Source organism: Prionailurus viverrinus, chromosome F1 (genome assembly GCF_022837055.1).
Source record: "Prionailurus viverrinus isolate Anna chromosome F1, UM_Priviv_1.0, whole genome shotgun sequence".
NCBI classification, from domain to species: domain Eukaryota; kingdom Metazoa; phylum Chordata; class Mammalia; order Carnivora; family Felidae; genus Prionailurus; species Prionailurus viverrinus.
This window is the reverse complement of record NC_062577.1, coordinates 23855354-23875955: the sequence shown is the minus strand read 5'-3', so window position 1 is coordinate 23875955 and position 20602 is coordinate 23855354. Positions and strand designations below refer to the sequence as shown.

General features: G+C 45.8%; 1 protein-coding gene across 3 annotated transcripts in view; it reads left to right on the top strand.

Annotated features, from left to right (window-relative positions):
- Positions 1–14274, top strand: part of CACNA1E (calcium voltage-gated channel subunit alpha1 E) — a 313280-nt gene extending 299006 nt beyond the window's left edge. For 2 of the 3 annotated variants that reach the window (XM_047840446.1, XM_047840445.1), the window contains 8 exons: positions 32–137; positions 1002–1109; positions 1677–1777; positions 2062–2168; positions 6071–6182; positions 10622–10802; positions 11824–12014; positions 13480–14274. In XM_047840446.1, coding sequence (XP_047696402.1) covers positions 32–137; positions 1002–1109; positions 1677–1777; positions 2062–2168; positions 6071–6182; positions 10622–10802; positions 11824–12014; positions 13480–14022 — 1449 coding nt within the window. In that variant the 3' untranslated portion in view covers positions 14023–14274. Of the gene's footprint in view, positions 1–31; positions 138–1001; positions 1110–1676; positions 1778–2061; positions 2169–6070; positions 6183–9461; positions 9591–10621; positions 10803–11823; positions 12015–13479 lie in introns of all 3 variants that reach the window. The other variant, XM_047840444.1, reaches the window with a different exon arrangement.
- Positions 14275–20602: the final 6328 nt, after the last annotated feature.

Below are 20602 nucleotides of genomic sequence, written 5' to 3'. Positions count from 1 at the left end.
TCCTGCTCTTTCTTTTCTCTCTTTCGCACAGAGGTTGGTCCTGATGAATATGCCAGTAGCTGAGGACATGACAGTCCACTTCACCTCCACACTCATGGCTCTGATACGGACAGCACTGGACATCAAAATCGCCAAAGGTAAGCCAGGAAAGGAAAATGGGACTCTGGAACGACTCACCCAAGGTGGCACAGGACAGAGCTGTTTGAACATTGCATCCATCTGACAATGTCGTGATCTGAAAATCAACTATCAGGGTCCTACTTTCACCTCTGACCCAATCACTATAATGCCTGCCATTTCCTCCTGGAAAATAAATGACTGGTCTGACAATCTCTAAGCCTCCTTTCAGCTTTACCAGGATGTGGTCTTCAGTGAATGGCACATAGTAGGCATCTTAGAAATATTTGTTTATTGAACAAATGAGTTTTAATTTTGTTCTTTTTGTTTCTTATGTGGTATCTCTAATACTCTGGAAGGTTTGTGGCAGATACCATCAGGGCCGTTCTTTGCTCTTCTTGATTTCCGGTTCAGCGATTTAGGAGAAAAGAGGTTTATTACTTCCAGATGGGCATCTAGCCTTCCTGCTCTTGCCTGATCCAAATCCTTCTTAAAATCAGGTCACTCAGACTATGGAGTCAGAGTTGCCGGAAGAATTGATGTATGTGTAATGAGTCAGGGGAGGCTCCTTGTGGCTCTTTTCATCTTTCCCTCTGATATATTAAGCTCCTGGGAGGTATTTCAAATGAATGAGGAAGCTGATCTTGGTCTTGGGGCCTCAGATCTTGTGGCAGGATATCCCTGAGTCACTAAAAACGGGAGCCAAAATGTGTTCTGCTTCTTCAGCAGAAAGACGTGGTATTACAAGATCCACTGTCACGAAGTGCCAAGATCTCCTCTGGGACTATGAGGTGCCATGCTGATTCAGCTCCTCCCCCCACCTGTTCCCTGGGTACTGGTTATTTGTATGTCTTTTTTATTTATTGAAGTTTATTTTATTCTAGGTGGTGCAGACAGACAGCAGCTAGACTCAGAACTACAAAAGGAGACCCTGGCCATCTGGCCTCACCTATCCCAGAAGATGCTAGATCTGCTCGTGCCCATGCCCAAAGGTGTGGGTCTCCTCCTGGGTATCGTTGTCACTTTGAGCTCAGCATACCAAGGCCACATCTTTTAGAACACTGAGGGATCAAGGAGATAAGGGAAGGTTGCTCTTTTATTCTTAGGAAACCCAAATCTCCCACTCCTTAATCCCTTTGGCATGAATTGAAAACATTTTCTCAAGATAGGTCACTGTAGTCGTGGGTGAAACTTCTTGGGTGCATAGCTCTCTCCCTACCCATAATACTGTTCAGCAAACCCTCATGCAGGTGGGAATAGGGTGCCGTTACTTAGACATGGAAATCTAGACCAGTGGAGGTGATGCTTACTCACATGTGGTTTCTCATCAGTACGCCTACTCTCACTGGGTGGCTATGGAAGCTCCCAAAGATAGATATGCAACCTAGTCACTTTGTATCCTCAGGGTCTGGTGCATGTGGAGCTCTCAATAAATACTGGATAGGTGGATGGCTGCGGGAGCAAACCTGGTTCAAAGAATGGGGAAGCTTGTGAGGTATCCTCACTCTCTGCCACCTGTCTTCTCCCTGTTCCCTTCCATGCCACATTTGTGTTTTTAGCCTCTGACCTGACTGTGGGCAAAATCTATGCAGCAATGATGATCATGGACTACTATAAACAGAGTAAGGTGAAGAAGCAGAGGCAGCAGCTGGAGGAACAGGTGAGGGTCACTGACAGTATGGGAGGTGGGTGGGCCGTGAGGAGTCACATGACTCCCTATAGGGACGGGCCTGTGCATAGCTGGGGCACAGTGCCCTGCAAGTGCTTAGAAGCAGAGGTAGGGGTGCAGCGTCCAGGAACTTTCTAGTTGTGGGGATTAGAAACCCAGTGGATCAGAGTATCAGGCATGTTCCTATCTTACCCAAGTAAATTGTATTCCCCACTCCACCAACACACCCCAGGGTCATATGAGTTCCTTTTTCCTCCTTCCTACTTTTAACACAGAAAAACGCACCCATGTTCCAGCGCATGGAGCCTTCATCTCTGCCTCAGGAGATCATTGCTAATGCCAAAGCCCTGCCTTATCTCCAGCAGGACCCTGTCTCAGGCTTGTGAGTATAACCAATGGGTCCACAGCTGCCCTGTTTGCATCCTGTCACCCATGCCATTGTGCAGGCCCAGAAATGCCCCAGAAATAATAGTCTGAGCCAAATGACCCTTTCTCTGAGGTGAAGACATTTTTTATTTTTATTTATGTATTTAATTTTTTTAACGTTTATTTTTGATAGAAAGAGACAGAGTGCAAGTGGGGGAGGGGCAGAGAGGGAGACACAGAATCTGAAGCAGGATCCAAGCTGTCAGCGCTGAGCCCGATGTGGGGCCCAAACTCACAAAGGAAGTTGGATACCTGACCGACTGAGCCACCCAGGTGCCCCATTACAATTTTTATTTTAAAATGGTTATTCAGCAGGGGTAATAAAAGGCAGACAATGCATATTTGGTATTGTGGAAAGCTTAAGAGACAGCACTGGGAATGGACAAAGGAAAAAGGGCATAAGTTAGTGTCATCATTCAAACAAATAAGAAATTGGACATTAAATTAGTTGCCGAAGCTGAACTGGAATTTAAGTTTGTTATTCCTAACCTCTAGAGTATTCCCACTACGGTGCTATCTGTAATGAACAAAAGCAACCTTAGATCAGGCACACACACAAAAAAATGTGTATATTGGAAGCAGAAACAAAACCTCAATTAAGGAATTTGTCAACTCTTCTGAGTTGCAAGCCTTAGCCCCTACTTGTTAGTCATAAATGCTTTATTATACCATCCCTATCTCATTATAACATGGTTTTTCTCTCCTCAACAAGCATGTACGAGTACCCAAAGGGCAGAAATTCCTCTACCCCATGTAAATGAGGTTTTGTTGTTGGGTTTAACCCAGCCCTGGTTCTCATGGAGCCAATAGTCACTAAATATCACAACTTTAGGAATCATCAGGGGAATGAAAGCCATTTGGAGTCTCTCACCATGAGTTCCTTTCTGCCTGTGGTGTTGGATGCCTGTTTTTGAAAAACATTGATTTCAGAGGTCATAATCCAACACATTTACAAGAGAAGCAAAGGACAAACACCATGACCAGGCAATTGCTCATTTTTACAAATATTTGATGTGATGAGGTAGCAAGGTATGGATTCTCCTGTCTACACAAAACCGGCAGATGTTTATCTTTGATCTGTGCGGGAAGGAGGTATGCCTGGAGCAGTGGAACCTTCCCAGTGGAAGGGTGTGCAGCATTTTTCAAGAGTCCTTGGCTTAGAAAGGAGGCCACCCCTCTACCTAGACCTCTCTCACCGAAACATTTTGCTCTACATAACTCCCACATGGCATCAGTCCAACTTCTCTCTGTGTTTATTGATTCACTCATTGATTTGATCAATATTTATTAAAACCCAATATGATGGAAAAGCTGGCTCAGGCACTAAGTATTTAGCAGTCAACATTATCACGGTCCCCATGGAGACAAATCCTGAAAAAGAAATTTACAAAAGTGATGAAAGTTCAAATGGAGAAGCGTCACCTATTGGAATACCACAGGAGGGAAGCAGCACACCTGGTCAGGGGGTCAGGGAAGTCTCTCTGCGGAAGTAATGTTTAAGTGAGACTCAGAGGCATGTTCTTCAAGAGAAGGGAGAAGGTGATAAGCTTCAGGAGCCTGATGGCTGGCTGGAGCACAGAGAGCTCAGTGAGGCAGCAGGTGACGAACTCCACTGGGGCCAGCACGTGGGAGCATTATAAATGGGATATGGGAGTGGGGTTTTACTCATCAGTGTGACATGATCAGACTTGAACTTTTCAAAGATCATTCTTGAATCCAGTGTGGGCTTGGATCAGAGGGGAGGAGTTTGAGAGACAGTACTGCTTTTGGTATGTGACTACAATTGTGTAAATTATTAATGACTGTTCCTTAGACTAACAAGAGGGAGATGGGGAGAGATGCAAAGACTTGAAATATTATCAGTAGGGAGACTGGATAGGAGTTGGTGATTGATTTGCCTCAGGGAGTAAAGGAGAGGGGAAAAATAAAAGATGACCCCCAAGTTTCTGGCATGAGCCTTTGGGATCGATGTTGGCACATGTCCTGAGAGGGGGACATTGGTCCCTCCGTAACTTCTGCCCTTACTGAGCTTACACCTGGAGGGAAGCCAGTCATGAAACACAATTATTGGAAAGAAGAAAAGCTGTCATTTTCAGTCATTTGTATAGGAAGAAAACAGTGTGGCAGAATCTGAGTCCATGTGAAAAGGGGACCTGCCAGTTCCGGCAGAGGGAGAGATCAGAGAGCATTTACTTAACAAAGTGAATTTTGAAGGATGAACTCAAAGTAACATGAACAGTTTGTGGAGGGCAGAGGAGTTGGAGAGAAGCATTCTGTTCTCTGGGAACAGCCTGTATTAACATTTTGAGGCAGAAAGAAGCCGGGTGGGCACATTCAGTGAACTTAAGAGAATGAAATTCAGGAGCGGGGGGTGAAGGGCAAGAGGAAGCTGGAAAAATAGGAACTAGATCATGAGCAGCCATGTTCCAGACTTTATCCTAACGATGAGAAGACAGACAAGGTTTTTAAAGTAGGAAGCCAACTCTCGGTTGAAGTTAGTCAACTCTGAGGTTGCTCGGTGATTCCAAGGGTCCTCTCTACCTATTAGGGATTCTGTGATTCCTCATACAGCAGTGCCTATCCTACTCCTAGTGGTTCTCAGGAGAAGACACACTTAGTAAGATGAGTAACATGTAAGCAGGTCATTTAAATATCAGATCACTCTGTATCAGTTGTGAAAATTCAGCAAACTTCCTCCCAGCAGCAAGGGGCCAGACCGGGGGGGGGGGGGGGTGACTCTCTGCTCTTCAGATCTCTCCTTGTGATCCAAGTCAAGGTAAGATTGTGCCTATGGATTATTTTTAAGTAACTGGAACCCCTTGTTTATGCCTCAAATTTTCCAGTGGATGCATTCATGAGTACAGTAGACTCAACCATGAAAGGGCTGTTCCTCGAGCGTAAGGTGGTAGACCCGTCTCCCCCTGCCAGCTCCACCATTACTGAGAGCTGCGGCCCAGACCCTGACCTTCTTCCCACGATCAGGAAGCCCACTCTGCATCCTTGAGTAGGTCAGAGGGCACCTGTTATTTTATAGCAGCTATCTTCTCAGGAAAGACTGGCTATCTCTTTTTCTCCTAACCTGCCCCGTGGATCCCATTGGCTAAGAGTGTCCACAGGTACCCAACAGTGGTTTAATATCAGGCACACAGGGACAGCTGTCCATACCTTTCATTCAGAGGCCTCTTACCTCATCACCACTCAAGCATCCCCCTACATAGCCATCAACCCAGAAGTTACCACCTCCTCACCAGCACCTCTGAGATCACTCCACACGTTCATAAACCAACAGATACTATGTCTGGCACAGTCGTCCTTCAATAAGTGTTCATAGCATTGAATTGTTTAGTTTGGCCAGGGATGTTGGCACAATAAAACCATATTTCTACTGAAACTGGAGGAAAATTTTTTAAAAGACCATGACTGCTTAATATTTAAACAAATTGTTCTCTGTTTAAACTATGGCATTTTTTTCTGCTGAAGGGAGAAACTGAGCAGAAACAGGTTTGCAATCCAGCATTGGTCTTCCATATGGCTGAGTGTGACAAATAATGTCATTTGTCACAGATACACCAGTCACCAGCAGAATACTGAATGGTTCCCAACACAGGTTGAAAACAGTGGTTTCTCCTTTCCAATGCTTTTGCTTTTTTTTTTTTTTTTTTTTTTTTTACTTTTTAATTCTAGGGTCCAGCTGCCTGTCAGTTACCAGGCTTACAAGCCAGCCAGTATTAAAGGGTGTTACCCTTGGTGGGAAGGAAGTCTTGTCTGGGGTGGGAATTAATAGTGGTGCCTATGACATGGCTTTCTCTCTTTTTCTCTCATGTACACATTACCTCCTACTTTGCCATTGCTTTTCAGGAGTGGCCGTAGTGGATACCCTTCGATGAGTCCGCTCTCCCCCCAGGAAATATTCCAGTTGGCTTGTATGGACCCAGCCGATGATGGACAGTTTCAGGAACAGCAGTCTCTGGTGAATGAATGAGTTACATGACCTCAAAAATCTTTCCTTGGTTTCCTGATCCCTCCCATTCTCATTTCCAAATTTTATTTCATAGCTATGGTTTATCAGGAAAACCCTTTCCAGTAGTCCTGCCAGTTAGTTACCCCAGGAGTTTCCTGCTGTCTCTCCTTTCATAGCTGAATCTCTGATGTTCTGTGACAAATGCTTCCTCTGCAGATTTTTACAATCCCAGAGTCCCCTTACCTACTGCAGGAACTTACACTGCTTCAGGCCAAACCTTCTTAACTTATGCCTGTAAGCAGCAAATGTAGAAGCAAGAGTCAAAATCTTGCCTTGGATATGGGGCCTTAGGATGGACCGTCAGAATGAGTGGCACCAAATGGACAGCTTAGTGTAGCCAGGTACTGCTTCTGGGAACACAGGAATATCCTACGCCAGCCCTTGGGAGACGCCCTGCTCCTGGATCACTCAGGGGAGCACGTGTGAGTGACTGGCTGTCAGCCAAGAGTTACAGAACAATCTCTTACCTCTTTTCTGTGTGTCCCTTTGGGTCACAATTCTACCAGCCAACTACATTCTAAGAGGTCCCTAAAATCCTTCCCATAAGCCTAGAGTTTTGTTTTTGTTTTAATGTTTGAGAGACAGAGCGAAAATGGGGTAAGGACAAGAGAGATGGAGACACAGAATCCAAAGCAGCCTTCAGGCTCTGAGCTGTCAGCAGAGCCTGATGCGGGGCTCTAACCCTCATGTGTGAGGTCATGACCTGAGCCAAAGTCGGACGCTTAACCACATGAGCCACCCAGGTGCCCCAAGCCTATAGTTTTTTATTAGCATAAATGATAAAATTCCTGAGAAACCTCTTGAGTCAAGTTTAAGCTTGGAGAAGAGGGGGCACACTGACCTTTAGATTTTGCTAATACAAAGCTAACATGTGATTTCCAATGATAATAGACTTTACCATTATCCTTAGTTCAGGAGTCATCAGATCAGGTTCCTTCCTGGGCTTAGAATTAAACCCCAAGTGTTCATTGGCCTGGGAAGAAAAAGACAAAACCCAACATTTGCAAAAATCCATATAGACAGCTTATAGTAAGTTCTATGCCATTTTGATTATAATTCATCTGTTTTTTCTCTCCCCTTCTCTCCTGACCCCTCTCCACTGCTACCGTGCACCTCAGAGCCATCCTAGATGGATGATGTGGGTGAAATGTGGGACTGATCTGTTTATGGAGTGCATGTCTGCTGGCATGAGTACCCTCAGAGCAGGGAAAAACCCTTTGGTAGCTCAAATGGGTGATTCCGTCTCCAGTGACTGCAGAGACAGGGAATTCTGCGTTGCTGTGTTTGGGAGACAGCTAGACCAGACCCTCGCATGGTATGAGTGCCTTAGGTGTTCTTGGTAAGGTAGGCAGGAAGCCTTGAACGAATTTCCTGCCTTTCTTTGTGAGGAATTTAGTACCATGGACTAATTGGTACAGATAGTTTGATTCTTAAAAGTGCCTCTCAGCATTCTACAGCTTGTCTGCCTCATGATGCGTCTGGCTGGGAAAATCTCAATAATGTGTCCTTTCTTTCACAGGGAGGCTTTCTTTATTACATCATTATTTCTGTGGGTTCCCCAGGGCTGAGCCGTAGTGCCAGGACTTTTTGGATATGTGTTCATCTCATTGTCAGTACTGGTGTCTGTAATTCAGTTCAGGTGTCAGCCCGTGCTATACTCTCACCACTGTGTACTTCTGCCCATCCCTTGGGGCCCCCTGCTCCACGTCCAGAGGCGTGGCCATGATTTGTGCGTGTGTCTTACACTACCTCTCACACCCCACAGCCTGTAGTGTTGTTACCACGTCTGTTTCAAGTCGGACCTGTGTGCTTTATAAAGCATGTACTACAAACACTATAATTCCCTCAAGTGCACGTATCACATGTCCTAGGAAGGCAGTCTTCCCATTCACCCCAGTAACCACCCAGCCACAGGGTCTTGGGCATGCTTCCTTCAGCAGTGCCCTATTCAGACAACTAGGTTGTTAAGGTATAATTTCCTAAATATAAAATAGCTTTTTTTTTCTGGTTTATAATCTCCAGATGTCCAGGATATTTCTAGGTCTCTTTGGTGGCCATGTAAACATTTCCAAGGCAGCCCTACCCTTTATGCAATGACAGTAGCTATCTGTATAGATCACGTACATTTGCCAAACTAACATTCTTTAGCCAGGAAAATAACAAAAAAAGTTGCACAGAGACTTAGAAGGGTGGATTGGAAATCTCTAATTCTCTAGAGTGGCACAGCCCATATAACAGCTACTACCCACATGTGGCAGTTGAACATTTGAAATGTACTAGTCCAGACTGAGATGTGCGATAGGTAGACTTGGTGCAAAAAAAAAAAAAATGCGAAATATCTTCATTTTTTAGATTGATTACATGTTGACATGAGAATATTTGGATATATTGGATTAAATAAAACACAGTTTGATAAAACTACTCTTTTAAATGTAGTTACTAGGAAATTTAAAATTACATAGTAGTTCGGATTATATTGGACTCTGCTAGTTTAGAGCATCCCTGACAGCATCACCTACCACATTTTTCAAATGGTTTCAATCTTAGGAAAGCTCTCAGCTCACAAAATCATGTCTTAAGGTTTGAGATGATATATTTGACACCAGAAATTGGTGACTTTCCTTAGAGTAGGAATTTCTATTTATTTTTCTTAATTTTATCTATTTATTTTGAGAGAGAAAGGGAATCTGAAGCAGGCTCCCTACCAACAGCTCAGAGCCTGAAGCGGGGCTCAAACTCACGAACCGTGAGATCATGACCTGAGCCAAAACCAAGAGTTGGACGCTTAACTGACTGAGCCACCCAGGCGCCCCAGTAGTTTCTATTTAGTTGATAAATAGGCTTATTCTTTTAATCTGAGGAAACCAATGCTACCAACTCTCAAAAAGTAGACTTCACATATCTAAGAAGTATTATGACTCATAATACTTTACAGAGCTATACAATCTGAAACATTGCTTAGTAGTAAATAAAAGTGATAAATACTAGACTAGGAAAGGTAATCTTTACCTTTTAATCCCAGGTAGAGCTTTCTGTTTGGGACATCTGGTATACCACATGTGCATACATAAATGGACACATATATACACATACAGCTGAGATCATAAAGATGCAAGTCTGTCTTCTAAAAGCCATTTTTGTTATGGAGGAGGCAGAATCATCCACTGGAGGTGAGAAGCAATGAGATGGAACCAAGTCCCACAAGCGTGGCTGTGTGTTTATTTCCAGGAGCCAGAGGTTAGTGAATTAAAAAGCGTGCAGTCCTCTAACCATGGCATCTACCTTCCTTCGGACACCCAGGAGCATACGGGATCTGGGAGGGCATCCTCTATGCCACGCCTGACTGTGGATCCCCAGGTAAAAAGCTATCACCACCTACCCTATGCAGTGGCATCCTGGGCTGTATTGAATTGGTGGGTTATGAAAAAACATCTGATATTATCAGGTGAGCTCTTGACTTGCCCCCACCCCTTCCCTACAAGAAAAATCTGGCTCATGGGCCATCTTTAATAGAGCCTACTCCTCCACAGTGTGTTTTCAAGGAAGCCCTAACCATAACAGTCTAGCCAGCAAAATGGTATAACTCCTTCCGGATGGGATCAACATTCTCAAGACTCAACCAGCCATGCAAGAAATGTTTTACAGGATTTTCCCTGCGTATTTTTCCTTTTCTCCTTTCCTGGTTCCCCCAGCACATATGCAATTATGTACACACACAGCTCTGTGTCAGGACCGTCTGTCCTAACCAGTGCAGGCCACGCCTCATTTGTCTGTTTTCCTGGCTTCTTTTTTTCTGTCTGTCTGTCTCACATCAAGTTTTGACAGAGACAAGAAGTTTTTGTGGATCTGTTTTAACATCTGTGGCAAATCAAAAATGCCAGAGTTTAAGGTGGGACTAGGATGGAACCCATGATAGAGAGCAGTTCAATCTTAGATGCTGCCCAGTGACAGGCTCTCCTAAGCTTCCAGGCTACATGGCAGGGCCTTCCTTCTCTGGCGAGGGGAAACAATAAAAGGCAAAGCTGTGCTTCTTGTGTGGTGCAGACTTTTTTTTGACAATTGCCTTCACATATTCCAAGGTTCACTGCAGGTCCTGGCTGAGTTCTTCTGGTAAATGGCTGTATGGGAAGCTTACCCTGTATACTCAGCTGCTTGCTTTCCTGAGCACGAAGAAAAGACCCTAGTTAAGTCTCAGTATCTGTGTTAATATAGCATAAGACACTTTCTGGAACAGCCTCCTTCAGCTCAGGTCTGAGCAAGAGGGATTCAAGGGAAGTTATGCTTTGCAATGTTCAATAATTTCTATCTCACTTCTTCCCTAATTTTAGAACCTTCCAGTAATTAATCCGGATTTTGTGTTCCTCTGGGGGGGGGGTTCACGTTTCCAGGTGGTGACAGACCCTAGCTCCATGAGACGCTCATTTTCCACCATTCGGGATAAGCGTTCAAATTCCTCATGGTTGGAGGAATTCTCTATGGAGAGAAGCAGTGAAAACACCTACAAGTCACGTCGCCGGAGTTACCACTCCTCCCTGAGACTGTCAGCTCATCGCCTGAATTCTGACTCAGGTGAAGGGGTCTTCACTGTTCACCTCTTTTCAGGCTCCCACCCTGACGACCAATTCTGGCAAGAACTGAAAATCACTGGAACAGGATTCAGATAAGGATGCAGGTTGAGGAGAGTGAGGGAAGGAAGAACGCTCATGACCAGAAGTGGCTTCCCTTTGTGACTTATCCCAAAATGAAGTCCTCTATATTCATCCTAAAGGCTGAAATTTCTTTCTTTCAGAGTAGGGCTATAGAAATCATTAAAATGTATAGCGTTATTGAAGCAATTATGTTGTATACCTGGAACTAATTTAACCTTGTATTTCAGTTATATTTAAATAATAAAAAAAACTGAGATTTTCAAATGGCCTTCTGCAAAACCCCTGGGGTTTGCTAGGGGGCCTCTGATATATTCCTGGCAGGGTCTGGGCTCTCACCTCCAACTCTGCTTCAACTTCGATAGTGTTACCTGGAACTGTTTTAGGTATTTGAGTTTCATTTTGTGTGGTTTTTTGTTTTTTGTTTTTTTTTTTAGGAAAAGGGTCATACTGATAACAATCATTAGCAAATCATTAGTCTACTTCAAACGCTGTTTTGCTAGATGAGGAAACAGATATTAAAAAGCAGTGACGTGCCTGTAGCATAGGGCCAGTAATTCACAGAAATGGGACTAAAAGCCCTCAATGGGACTGAAACCCTTTGACCTCCATCCCTTCTACTGGTGCCATCTTGCCCCCCAAAAGTTACACACCCATGTTTAGGACTTAGAGAATTCCTGGGCCAGGGTGTTGGCAAAGATTCTATCTTAATTGTGTCTAGGGTTAACAGAAGCAGAAGAGAACCAATTGCATCCTTTGGCCTGTGTGTCTGCACACTTACCTCTTCACAAAGGGTAGTTTTCCAACCTTTCCCTCCTGCCTCTGACATGCCTGGAGAAGCTGGGGTTCTTTAGGGGCTCAGTCCCAGGCTATATGACATCTCTTTATGTTCAGAGGCCAGTATGGGTAGAGTTGTGATCAGATGCTTTTGTCTTCTCTCCCAGGCCACAAGTCTGACACCCACCGCTCAGGGGGCAGAGAGCGGGGACGTTCAAAAGAGCGAAAGCATCTTCTCTCTCCCGATGTCTCCCGCTGCAACTCAGAGGAGCGAGGGACCCAGGCTGACTGGGAGTCCCCCGAGCGCCATGAGTCCAGGTCTCCCAGCGAGGGCAGGTCACAGACCCCCAACAGACAGGTGAGCATGGAGAGGAAGTGGAGCCTCTAGAAAGATAGGGAGGAGTGGTCTGTTAACATTAGGTGCAAAATATGGGCACCCACACAGACCTTGGTTTCACAGGAAACTATATCCATTGTGCGCAGAAGTTAGCTACTCATGCTTGTGTACTTACAAAGGATAGGAATTCACAGAAAACCAGATAGTTCCCCCAAGAAAGACAATGGTATTGAGAAGTCATTCCATCTCAGTCCTCAGAACCCAGAGGTACAAAGTCCCAACAAATACGTGCATGAATGTCTCAGCCAGATTTAGGAGGAAAAGATCGCCTTTAGCCAGAAAAATTTCTTTGACCAGTTACATGATCCTAAGTATTAGTTAGAATGGTGATTCATCCCTCAGCACAGGATTTATAAGTTGGATCAGTTCAACCTTACTGACCTAGCTTCCAGCCATCGCAAGAAGACCACCTTCTTCTTCCAGACTATTGTTGAAACACCATCCTTTGCCTAAAAAATAACTACCCGAGCTATGTGAAAACATGCTCTAGCCCTGCTCTCCTCCTCCCAGCCCTACAATGGGTGTCAGAGCCCAGATGGGAGATCCAGTCAACAGCAGTGAGCAGAGGGGAGGAGGAGGGGCTAATAGAGACTTTTAGAGGCAGTGGAGAACTTTCTTCTAGAGTAGTGGCTTTCAAATTTCAGTGCAGAACATAATCACCAAAGCATAGCCTTGGGGCCTAAAGCATTCTACTTCAGTAGTGAGACCAGTTAGAAAGGGAAACCCAGAAGTCTGCAGTTGAAAGGACCCCTTCTTCCCCAAGAGTTTCTGAGCAGGTGGCTCATGGGTCACACATACCTTGAGAAACACCTTCCAGAAGGTCTGTTTACTGGCACTGGGCTCAGGGACCCTTGGGAATAAATAGGTGAGCAGGTCACGTAAGGTCTGAGGAAGCAGCTGGTCATGTGGATGAGTTAACGTCAGCAAGCCACTGAAGACTCGAAGGCAAAAGTGAAGAGGAGGGAAGGTGTTTGCCATTCCTTCAGATCCACTTCCCAAGAAGGATTTCCCAGACACCAGCCCTAGAGCATTCATTCACCTTTCCTGTAAGTGGTCTTTCTGAAAAGTCCCAAGGCTTTCTTTGGTGAGCCACTTGTAACATATATAGAGCTTCCAGATCTTCGCTACTTGAAGTGTTTGTCGCGTGGTCCGGCACCTGGGAGCTTGTTAGAAGTGCAGAGTCTCAGGCCTCAGCTGCAGTTTAAATGGACCTGCCCTGGCCTATGTGGCAGAGACTCCTCAGTCTCAGTTAATCCCTGCATTCCTCGGGGAGGGGACTTGCAGTTGGGACCCCAACTCAGCCCTCCCTCCCCCAGAGTCCAGACTCCACAGGCTCTCTGTCAGAAGGGTTAGGGGCTGTAACAGGGCCGCAAGTAGGGATCAGGCCCAGCCCCGTCTAACATGCCATGTCTGTCCCACTGCACAGGGCACGGGTTCCCTGAGTGAGAGCTCCATCCCCTCCATCTCTGACACCAGCACTCCGAGACGAAGTCGCCGGCAGCTCCCGCCCGTGCCACCAAAGCCTCGGCCCCTCCTTTCCTACAGCTCCCTGATTCGACACACCGGGAGCATGTCTCCACCGGCTGATGGAAGTGAGGGTGGCTCTCCGATGGCCTCCCAAGCCCTGGAGAGCCCTGAGGCCGGCCTGGCGGAGTCTTCCAGCTCCCGGCACGTACAGCAGGGTCAGCACGCCTCCCCACAGCGCTACATCTCCGAGCCCTACCTGGCCCTGCACGAAGACTCCCACGCCTCGGACTGTGGCGAGGAGGAGACGCTCACCTTCGAAGCAGCTGTGGCCACCAGCCTGGGCCGCTCCAACACCATCGGCTCGGCCCCACCGCTGCGGCACAGCTGGCAGATGCCCAATGGGCACTATCGACGGCGGAGGCGCGGGGGGCCCGGGCCGGGTGTGATGTGTGGGGCTGTCAGCGACCTCCTGAGTGACACGGAAGAGGACGACAAGTGCTAGAGGCTGCTCCCCCCTCCGATGCATGCTCTTCTCTCACACGGAGAAAACCAGGACCGAATTGGGAAGCCAGTGCTGCCCGGGGGGGGAGGAAGAGGGAGGAGGAAGAGAGAAGGACACCATGCATTATTGGACAAGACGAAGGAAAGGACCCAAGGAAAACCAGTCGAACGCGCCCGATTGCTTTACTTCCCTTTGCAAGATGGGCACTGCCATAGTTTTGCCTCTTTGCTGGGGAAAGGAAATACAAGAACACAGAGGGTTATTCCCACGGCAGAAGGGACGTGAGGATGGCTTTGCTTCCCCTTGCCCCTTCCCACTTTTCTCTAAGCCGTGGAGGGATGGAACTGGCCTGTGTCTACACCCCTTGCCCTGAAAAGCCTGGAAGATTTTTCTGGCTCTTAACTGGGGAGTCATGGAGGCCACAGGAGAGGAACCTCCTCCCTCACCAGCTCTTGCTCCCTGGCCAGCACCACTGCCATCAGGGCAACCGCAACGGCATCTCATGCATTACCCTCTGGCTTGCTTCCCCCAAAGAAGCACAGGCTAAGTTTAGGAGCCTTGGATGCCAAGGATAGGAGGCAAGGAGGGAGGGAAAAGCTGAAGTGGAACAAGGGGTCAGGGTGCCGTGGCAGCAGCAGCAAGGGCTGGTCTGGGTGAGCAAAGCCATAGTCCAGCAGCCCAGACCACAGGGGAGAGGCTCAGAGAGATGATGAATGGGTGTTGTTGGGGGCAACAGTCCTGTCTCTTGGAAGCCTGTCACCCACTCAGTAGGTGCTGCATTAGGGTAGGCCAGGGAGGTCCCTCAGGCTCCACAGAGGTCCCTGATGCTCCAGGAAGGGTGATATTTTAAAAGCATTTAACCCCTCTGGCCAGCGCACCAGCTGGTGTGAGCAGAGGTTCAGCCTTCCTGCTGGCGCCCCGTGCTCTGCCAGGCCTTAGCCCTGCAAATGCTGGTCATAAGGGATCCCTGAGGGGGGTGGGGGCCATTTAAGGCACAGTCTGTTTTCCAACCAGTCTAGAAGAACGTGGAACAGTCCTACAGTTGTATCAGCACATACAGCCAAATGTCAACCTAGACTCTGGCCCAGGAGCCCGCAGGCCTCTCTGCCAGTACCTGACCAGGCAGCACGCATAAACCCAAGGTGGGCCCTACATCACCTGGTAGAGGCTTCTAGAGAGAGAGGAAAGGCAGACAGATTGAAATAAGAAGCTTCCATGGGAGCATCAGTGTGAGTTTGCTGAGGACCTCCTGGGAGGAGGGGCTCTTGGTCTGGCAGCTTCCTCAGCCAGCTTGTACTTAAGGGTCAGTTTGGCATGATTCTTGGAAGGTGATCAGTAAATATACCTCAGCTTAGACCTGGGCTGCTCCTCCTAGCAAAGCAGGCTCTGACGGGGCCTCATCACATCATGTGATGAGACTGGGCTTTACCCCTCCCCAGAGTAAGAGCTGGGCAGAAGACAGCCTCAGGCCACTGTGTCCTTCTTAACTCCCCAATCTCACAAGCGTTACGAAAAAGAGAGCCTTTCTTGGCTAATCCGTGCTTCTCTTGTTTCAACTGTCCATTCAGGGAAGCACATCACTCTCTTTATCTGGTGGAATGCACTGTCCCCTTCACTTCCTCCCTGGGCTCATCACAGTAAGGAGAAGGATCCCCGGAGAAGGGCGCCAGGCAGGGCTTTCCCTGCTCCACCAGGAGCAGATGGGGCTTTCCTCGCAGGACCCTCCCCTGGCCTGACATCACAGTGGATAAACACTCTTTTTTATCCTCCTCCAGCCAAAACAGACTCCACCTCTTGGGTAGGAGAAGTTAGGCGCTGTTGTTTTTCTTAGAAGGAGCCTGTTTTTACTTATGAAGCTTTTTGTTTGTTTTGGTTGAAATGGAACTAAGGAGTAGTTGCATCAACCCCGAAAAGCCAAATACAATCACGTGGCTGCAGGATCATTTGTCATGGCTCTGCCTTCTCTTCTAGGTATTGATGCAGCTTCATGACCCATGGTCAGCCCCTCCAATCAAAGGACTCCCAGGGCAGGAGACCAGTGAGGCAGAACATAAGCTGCCTCCCCTCAGACCTTCCGCTCACTTTCATTTTCGTCTCCCGCTGAGCACTTGTGTACTCGGGAGTAGCTAGCAATGTGAACATGACCGTGGAACGCCCCGATCCTAACAGGCGTGCGCTTTACACAAGACTCAGGCGCTGGGCCTCATAGTGTGGTAAAGGTTTCCTCTGCTCAGCATCATTTCATGCCAAAGTGCTGCTGTGGGCTGCTTTCTGTGCACAAAATTGCTTTCTTCCACCTCAGAAATGCAGCTTTCCCTGGGGACAGGCCCACAACAGGACAGCCTTTCTGAGTCAGCAAGTCTATTGCATTGTGTTTTGAGAAAAGGAATTGAAGCGATATCTTAAGCCATTTCAACAGCAGGAGAAATTTGGGCTGGCAGAGCAATTACCAGAAATGGAATTTGCCTGTAAACCACATTATGAACACTAAATTTACCATGCCAGGAAACCTTCCTGGACACCTGAACTCCTTAAACCCCTATATACACAAGAATTTGAGTCTTAAACGAAGTGCTGTAAAGCCCTGCAGACGCAGTCTCCCGACCAACCACCTGCGTTTTTCTAGACCAGTTTCGCCTGACCAAGAAATTGGGTTTCTTCTCCCTTAGCCTGCATTTATCTTTCCATTAAGACCAGAAAATAAAAGACAGTCTTCAGTTAAGTCACAGAACTCATTATCATAATCTTCTTCTAACCATTTCCTTCTGCCTGTTGATAAGTATGAACTCTCACTTTCCCTCTAATAGTTGACCAGGACATCCCTTCCTACTTATCAGATTCTGCCTCTTCTCTTTCCCTTGTAAAGCAGCCCCTTGAGATCTCAAAACATGTGCTTCTCTTTGGATTAAAAAAGTATGGAAGCATCTCAAGAAATGCCAAACAAACTGGGAACACTATCAGTGTTTCGGACACTCAGTGTTATCAGACTTAGTACTGCAGGTCCCCTCAGAAGAATCTCTATATATCCAGTTTCCCTTGCTAATATTAGTCTTCAGCATCCTCTCAAAACAAAGAAGGAGTGAGGGAGAGAGGAAGGGGGAAAAAAAGAAGGAAAAGAAACCAAGGTGGAGAGATAGTCTATGTCTGTGTTTAGATACTCCTCTCTTCACTCACAGCTCCAGGCAGACTTCTAGTAACTCACATGTCTCCCTCTCTCAATCCCCATGAGGTCAGAATGCCAGCCGGCCTTCAGACATAGGAGTAGAGCTCTAGGTCAAGAGGCTCTGTGAACCAGGGTCAGGATAGAATTACCTCCACTATAAAGAGGGTGTACCCTTGAATGTCCCCCCCAGGGTCAACATAAGCCATGAACACAACTGCCCAATGTGGATCTGTCCCTTCTTCTAGCTGAGGAATCAATTTTTATTCTGGGCTTCACTTCTGCTCACTACTCACTGTCCCTACAGGGTACTGAAATCACGGACATTTCTCTGAAGCTGAAATCCAGATGTTCTGGATTTTGCACTCTCTTGACTCTGGGACCACAAAAAGACAACCCTGTATCCCACCATTCAGCCGGCATCTTCTTTCCATACACACATCCACCTCTCCTGCAACCTTTGTGATGAGCCTGAGTGTCTCCTGCCTTCTATTCTTCTATCCCAGCCCTTGCTCTGCTGCATGTTAGCATTGACCCAACTTCTGAGATGGTTAAATTCACCTAGTCCAGGCTTGTTTGTTGACGTGCCTGCGTCTGCTGTGGGGGAATGCTTTGATCTCATGAAAATGGTTGGGGACTCACCAGGTGATACTCACAAGGTGATCTGAAACAGTATAAGGTGCAGTACTATTGGGGCATGATGGGGATATGAAATGTCTGCATACTCAATGAAAGCCTACTGCAGGCAAATTAGGTCTCTCCTGGCATAATACAACAAAATTTAATAATTTTGATTTTTTTTTAAAGAAAGTTCTCAATTTTTCATTACATCCTATTTCTAAAGCCTGTTCTGGATGTCTCATTTTTGGACAGAGTTTGTCTTTAGTAGGTTGAGCCAAGGGTACATGGAGATTCATTTCTCAGCTAAGCTATAATAAATATTATGAGGTCATGTAAAGAAAAGGTATATGTGTAACAGGCAGGGAGCAGATAGTCCTCTACCTTGGAGGAACTTTGTGAAACTGGAAGGTTAAGGAATTTTCACCTTTTTTTTTTTTAATCAGTTTCATGTTTGTTACGATGTGAGACCTTCAAAGGCATGGTGCCAATGTGCACAAAGATCATGGTGAGGAGAGGCATTTCCATGCCTTGGGGTAGCCTCTTCCTCACCAGATTCTCCCTTCCTGTCCATTCTTCCTCCCTAGATTCCCAGGCCTTGAGCATTGTCTGAGAGGTTTAGGTGAGGTCATTGTAAGGCAAGATAAAAGAAGTGGTCCCCCTGCAAGTGGCCAGTTGGGTGTCATGTTTTAATTCCAGACAAGAGCCCCACAGGGAATCAGGTCTAGGTTTGGATAAATCTATCTCCATACTGAGACTCTTAATTTAATAAAAGCCAAACAGAATTAACTCAGGACTTAGGACCTAACCTTTGCATGACAGGATCAGAAGAGACGCCACATTAATGAGTGCTGCCTGTATTTGCAGCTCTTTCTGTCTTTAGTTTTCTCTTCGGCAAACCACCCAGTATATTGTAGCCATTTATCCCAACGGAGCCCCAGCTGATGGCTTCTCTGCTGGTTGCAGTAGCAGGCTTAGCTAATGACAGCTGAGGTGATCTGTCAGCCATCATGTGCTGACTGACCCTCATTCAGTCAGAAGAACACAGACGTACCACATGGGGGATTGGATAAAAAACTGAACTATCTTTGGTTTCTGATGGCCATCTTTTTCTTCCCTTAAATCCTTCCTGCTTTGATCCTCTGATGCTTAGGCATCCTGGAGAAATCACTCCAAGCCAAAGATAACAGATCCATAGATTGTCCCAACCTACCCAAAGGGCCTGGAAAGCTTCGCTTAACAAAACTCAAGCCAGTTGGTGGAGAAATATGAATGAGACTCACACAGAGTCTGATGGAGAGCTGGGGTGCCTCCAAACTGCCCTTCTATTTTTGTAGACTTCTTCCTTCTGCTCCCTTCCCTCGTGCTAAAAATGGGGAGAAAGGGACACTAGTATCTTGACCTAAATGCAAACGATTTTATAATAAGCCATGCTACTATGTAAATACATTATTGAGGCTTGAATTCTTATTTCTGGGGGTATGAAAGAGTTGAGCAAATCTGATTTTAAAAATGGTAAGGGGATCTATGTTTATTTTTATTTGGTATCTTTTTGTTTGGATTTTTTGTAACCTGCTCTAGAATAACAATGAAGGATAAATATGTGCTCTGCAGTGTTTCTGAATCAGCTTCTAATTAATTTCCATCAAACTTAATATATTTAAACCAAAAATCTGAGGTTATATAGTACCAGTTCCCTCTTCTCTGTTTCTTTTATCTTTCTTCTCCTTCTAAGTCAGTCTCTGTCTCTTGTTTCTAGGGACATAAAATGTAACCTACATTAATGTAAAGTTTCCTGAAAACTTCAGTGAGAGCCAAGGAAAGAATAGAAGGGATGTAGATTTTTTTTTCCCTAGTACATCTTTAATCAATAAGTAGGAAATTTAGGTCTTGAGAAGATAAAATGTTTAGGAGTATGGTAATCTGGAAATGAAAATTATTGGGGGTCAAAAATAATTCTATTTCAGCCTTCCGTACTAGTGCCTTCAGCAAGGGTATTGCGTCTACATGCTTTATTTCCCTCACTAGGAAAATTGAAATACTAAAGCTTGGCTAATTAATGGGTGTGTCATAGTGTTTGTAAGTAAATTACTATCACATCATTTAAAGTTCTTAGCCTCCACAAATCAACTTAGAAAAATCTTCTGTCCTTATATCCCACTAAGGACCTATGAAATTCTTGGCATTGCTATAAGCATTCAATTTTTTGGAAGAAACTTCATGTTTACTGGAACCTGAATCCCAGATTTGCTTTATTTTCACCATCTCTTCTTCCCATTTTCCTTTTTTTTTTTTTAGCTAAGAAAAAAAAGTTGACTTTTGTTTTTGTTTTTAACGCAGGAAAGAAATTGAGTTTTCATGGTCAGACCTTCCTGGTATCTTCTTTTTGTCGACACTTAAGCCAGTCCTAGATCAAATAACCATTCTCTAATGCTTAGGATCCTCACAAAGTCCTCTTCTCTAACCCAACATTGACACAGGAGTCTTTTCTCTCTTTGTTCTGCCAGTTTGTCAGAGGTAAGGGATTCTCTCTGTATTCTGGAAACAGATCGGTAGCATCTATACCAACTACTACTGTTTCCTCTTCGGTTCACTCAGAGGTGGGCCCCAAAACTGAAAGGACACTAAAACAAAGCTGCCAAATCCAAATTTGACCTTATTTGGTGACTCAGTTTTCTTTCCAGTACTCTGATTTCTTTTAGCACTAGTCTGTACCACATAGGAAACCCACTGCTCAAAGCAAGTCTGTTAGAAGTCTGTATAAGGGATGAGCAGGAAAAACACACTCCAGAATCTCAAGGT